At 33.4% G+C, this 5,000-nt stretch overlaps 1 protein-coding gene across 1 annotated transcript in view; it reads left to right on the forward strand.

Moving 5' to 3' along the window:
- Window positions 1-5,000, forward strand: part of Ir25a (ionotropic receptor 25a) — a 59,070-nt gene that overhangs the window by 48,012 nt on the left and 6,058 nt on the right. Inside the window, exons 17-18 of the mRNA XM_068374777.1 lie at window positions 1,866-1,998; window positions 4,885-5,000. The exon at window positions 4,885-5,000 is cut by the window's right edge and continues 12 nt beyond it. Of these exons, the coding sequence (XP_068230878.1) occupies window positions 1,866-1,998; window positions 4,885-5,000 (249 nt within the window). The remainder of the gene's footprint in view (window positions 1-1,865; window positions 1,999-4,884) is intronic.

Raw genomic sequence — 5,000 nt, forward strand, 5'->3', positions numbered from 1 at the left:
AGTGGTCCATCCATTTTCATGAGTAACCCAATTCTGACTAAGCGGTCTCCCGTTTTCATGAGATAACCCAATTTTGACCTAGTGGTCCATCCATTTTCACAAGATAACCCAATATTGACCCAGTGGTCCATCCCAAACAGGCGATGCCACAAATATCCGATACTCAGTCATGACGTCATGCGACTTGGTAGCTGTAGGAGACGAGTTTTCCAGAAAGCCCTACGCCGTAGCAGTGCAAAAGGGGTCACCCCTAAGAGACCAGATCTCGGGGGCGTGAGTCATTTTTTCAACTTTGTTCGACTTGGGCGAAATTTTTGTACCATGCCCAAGTCGAAACAGATTTTTTGTTCCCATGCATTTAATATTTTTGTTTCAGTGTTTTTTTTTTTTTTTTTTCAAAAGAAGTTTTCAATTTTTTTGGTGTTTTGTCTCCCTTTTTTGACATGGAGATGGCAGCATGGTGAATGCAACCTTTTTCATGGTTTTGAGTTTGCTTGCAAACTGTTTTTTGAACATTTTGTCCCAAATGAAAGTTGATTTTTGCACATTTTTAATGCCACGATAGTTCTGTGTCATGTGAATGAGATGTTTTTGAGCACATTGACCACAGACTGGCAATCATTTTTAAATAAGACATATTTTTAAAAAACAAAACTGCATGGAGAACGTGCTAGACACTGAAGTTTTTTCTAAACTCGTAAAAATAACTAATCCGCGGTTCAACCACATCATAGCTTTTGCTGTTAGAATTACTCTAGAATATTATATAATGGATTCCATACTTTAAATTTTTTTTATATATGTAGGTAGGTTATGGAAAATTATAATAGCTGTACTAATCTCAGGTAATAAAGACTAACATACAGACAAATAGACTCTGGAAAATATTTTTTTTCAAATTTTGAAGAAGTCTTGGACAAAATCAAATACAGACTTTTTACATCTCTAAAAAGAATTACAAAAATAAAAGAAAAAAATGCAAAATCTGGAGATTTTTGTACCCAGTTTTTCCATCAAACAATGAAAAAAAAACTTTCCTTAATTTACGAAAAATACCTTTAATATTCTCTTTCGCTCTTCTTTTCACAGGGCATAATTATCCCAAGATATTTTTTCCATACATTGTTAACTTTTTACATTCCAGTAATTACCTTTTTAAGGTTTTCCTATACCGATAATTTACTTTCCTATTTCTTATACTCAGTGACTTTATTATCTGTTCTACATTAAAAGAGTTACTTGGTTATTTTATTTTCAAAATTCAGTGATTTTTCTGAATGTTAACATTCTAATTATTTACTTTCTTTTTTAGTCTAATGGCTTACGTTCTTATTTTTAACGTTAAAATGATATATCTTAATATTTTCCTTCAATTATAGGATAAGTATTCTGTAATGAAGTGGTATCTACAGAAATTTAATTACTAATGACTATGACCTATGGAGCTATGAAAAACTTTGTTCTGTTTTATTGCCTTTTTCTGCTCTTCCTTTTTTTTTTCTTTTTTTTACTTCATCCATTGATGATTTTCCCCAACCACACTCCAAGAACTAAATCTTTAACTTTGATCTGTTTCTATTGTCTTCTTCTCTTCTCTCTTTTTCTTCTTTTTTTTTTTACTTCATCCATTGATGATTTTTCCTAACCACAGATTCCAAGACCTGAAAATTTAACCTTGTTCTTTTTTATTGCCTTCTTCTCCTCTTCTCTTTTTATCTTCTTTTTTTTTACGCCATCTATTGATGATTTTCCCTAATCACAGACTCCAAGAATTGAAGCTTTCACCTTGTTTTTTTTTATTCCCCTCTTGTCCTCTTCTTTTCTTCTTCGGGTTTTTACCTCATCCATTGATGATTTTCCCTTAGGCGATGCTACAGACATCAGGTACCTGGTGTTAACCAACTGTGACCTGCAGATGGTAGGTGAGGAATTCTCTAGGAAGCCCTATGCAGTGGCTGTCCAGCAAGGATCCCCGTTGAAGGACCAGTTCAATGACGCGTAAGTTACTGGTTTATTCCGGCGGGAGTAGCTCACCTTTAGACGTCCAAATCTTCGTGAGAAAGTAGTGTAATGTAGGTATACAAAGACACGTAGCTCCATGTAGTCTTGAGCCCTGAAGCGAGGAGTGATTCAGGAAGACTCCCAGATTGATTATGTACAGTTGGACACAGGAGTACCCGGCACACCTCGCTCCTAGGAAGTGCACCCTGTCACACTCCTACTTCACGGCAAATAACCAAACAGATAGTGTAGGTAGAGAGGTAGTGATGGTATAGGCTAAACACAGGAACTCACCGCACAGTAAGGGTGTGGGTGTGTGCACGACTTCAGAAAGAGGTGTACTAGAATTCCTGTTTCCAACTGTACATATGAATTTTTTTTTAAAGAGGAGACAGTTTCTATAGTAGAGGTGCAATGAACTAGTAGTAGGAATGAGATCTTTTATGGTATTCTTTAAATATTTTTTGAGAAAATTTCAACCTGTACCTTTAAAGAATGATTTATGCGCACACTATCCTAATTGTTATTCGAATTTCCGTTTTGAATAAAGCTACTGCACAAAGTATGGCTCTCTCTCTCTCTCTCTCTCTCTCTCTCTCTCTCTCTCTCTCTCTCTCTCTCTATTCCTATCAATTCCAAGAATGTTCGATGCAGATTTAGCCAAACTTTACACTAAGAATTATGATTATCTAGTAAAGAATTTCTTTAAATATCATTAAATCTAGAAATACTCCCCAAGCTTTAAAAGTTTAAAGGTCATTCATGAATGGCAGAGGCAAGGGACAGTGACATTGCCCTAGCAAGCAGGATAATGCCTTAGAGACTGGCCATATATTATATAATCAGCAGGCAATGTCTGTTAATGACTCAACAGATAGACCTATAGGCTCCCCCAATCCCCTCAACCTTAGCTCACAAGGATGGTAAGGTTGCAGACACTAAAGGCACTAATGAGTCTGAGCGGGACTCGAACCCCCGTCTGGCAAACGTCAGGCAGAGACGTTACTAATCAGGCCACAACATCCCAAAGCTTTAATGTATCAAGAAAAGCTTCCTCAAGGATTACTATAAAAAAAGAAGAATATTGCCTCTACTTTTACCTTCACCTCCATGACTTACTGTGTTAATTTTGCTTTACTGAACCAACATAAATTTATAGTTTGCCTTCCCTCTGCAATATTGTATTGACCTCACCAATGGCAAGTTGGGTGTTTTGGCACTGTGGAAATAATTTGTGTTTTTTTCAGCGTTTTATTGTAATAGTTATTTGTCGCTAGACTGTTTTAACAATCTCTCATACTTATTTATCGTGACCAAGGTTATTGATGGTTGAATCTGATTATTAAATCATAAATCTTATATTTCATAGCTATGGTGGCATATATATATATATATATATATATATATATATATATATATATATATATATATATATATATATATATATATATATATAATTATCTGTTTATATATTCGTATACATATATGTATATACTATGTACTTTTATATATATATATATATATATATATATATATATATATATATATATATATATATATATATATATATATGTATATATGTATATATATATATATGTATATATGCATATATACATGAGTCAGTTTAATGAAAAGACAGATTATCCTTTTCGTGATAGAACTATCACATCGTGATATTGTTTACCTAACCTTTAATCATATTGCATGCGCATGGAATGCGGTACAAATAAAGCCATATTCATATATAAATGTCGTTTGTCGTAGGAATTTGAATGAAATGCTTTTGGAATATATATATATATATATATATATATATATATATATATATATATATATATATATATATATATATAAACCGAGTGTTGTTTAGTCAGTAGTTCTCAGTTTGTCATGCACAGCGTGATAGTGTTTTTGGTGTAGTTGTTAACGCGAGTCAAGTTGGCGACATCTGGCAACTTTACAATGAGATGGAAGGTTTCATTCCCAATTTCCTATAGCTTTGATACGATAGTATATCTTTTAGTAGCCTGCGTTATCCAATGAAGAATGCTCTTACTTAATTCATATTCCAATAACGTCCTTTATTAAATGTCCTTAAAACACACAGATGTGTGTTTCCTGTCGCGTTGTGGAGATGCCAAATGTCACCTTAACGACTAAAATTGCAATGATGTGTTATTATGTGTAACGAAATTCATGAAGCTGACACTTCGAGATATTTTGTAACTTTATATTGATGCAAAATATATATATATATATATGTTATTCATAGATGTTTGTTATCGAGTCATCCTTAAGGCATAACCAAAAGATGACCTTTTAATTTACATAAGAATTACTGCATCAAGATATACATTTATTCAATTTATACTTTTAGTCTCACTGTTTTATCTCAATTTTTTTTTTTCAATTCACCATTATTCTTAAGCAATGAAGTATTTGACTCATCTGCGTCTGTGGTGGATTGTTATTTTCAATCGGAAACTATTGTCATAAATCGGTCTAATGTTTGAAGTCTACACACTTCTGTCATTTAGTTCTTTAGGCCTATGTGCTTGTTCATAGTATTTGTTGCGATTCAGCATTTTATATAATAGATTTTTACTATTACTAATATTAGAATTGCAATTGTTTCAAATTCCATATTTATAGCAGTCATTTTATCTTATCTTCTGGTGTCCTGAACCTATTCACACGCTTCTCTCTCCCGCCAATTCACAGTTAAATATTTGAATTTGCAACGTTCTTTATATTACAAGCCTTAATAACTATAAAAGACATTCGGTACATAAGTGTAAATAATATGTAATAATTATGTTTAAATAACTGTATTATTTTCTCGATGAAAGATTTAAAAAACGATTTATTCTCATCCTCGAACAGCATTCTGAAACTGCTCAACCAGAGGAAGCTCGAGACACTGAAGGAACGTTGGTGGAATCAGAACCCAGAGAAGAAGGTTTGCGAGAAGGATGATGACCAGAGCGACGGTATCAGCA

The sequence above is a fragment of the Palaemon carinicauda genome, chromosome 6 (genome assembly GCF_036898095.1).
Source record: "Palaemon carinicauda isolate YSFRI2023 chromosome 6, ASM3689809v2, whole genome shotgun sequence".
In the NCBI taxonomy this organism is placed as follows: Eukaryota; Metazoa; Arthropoda; class Malacostraca; order Decapoda; family Palaemonidae; genus Palaemon; species Palaemon carinicauda.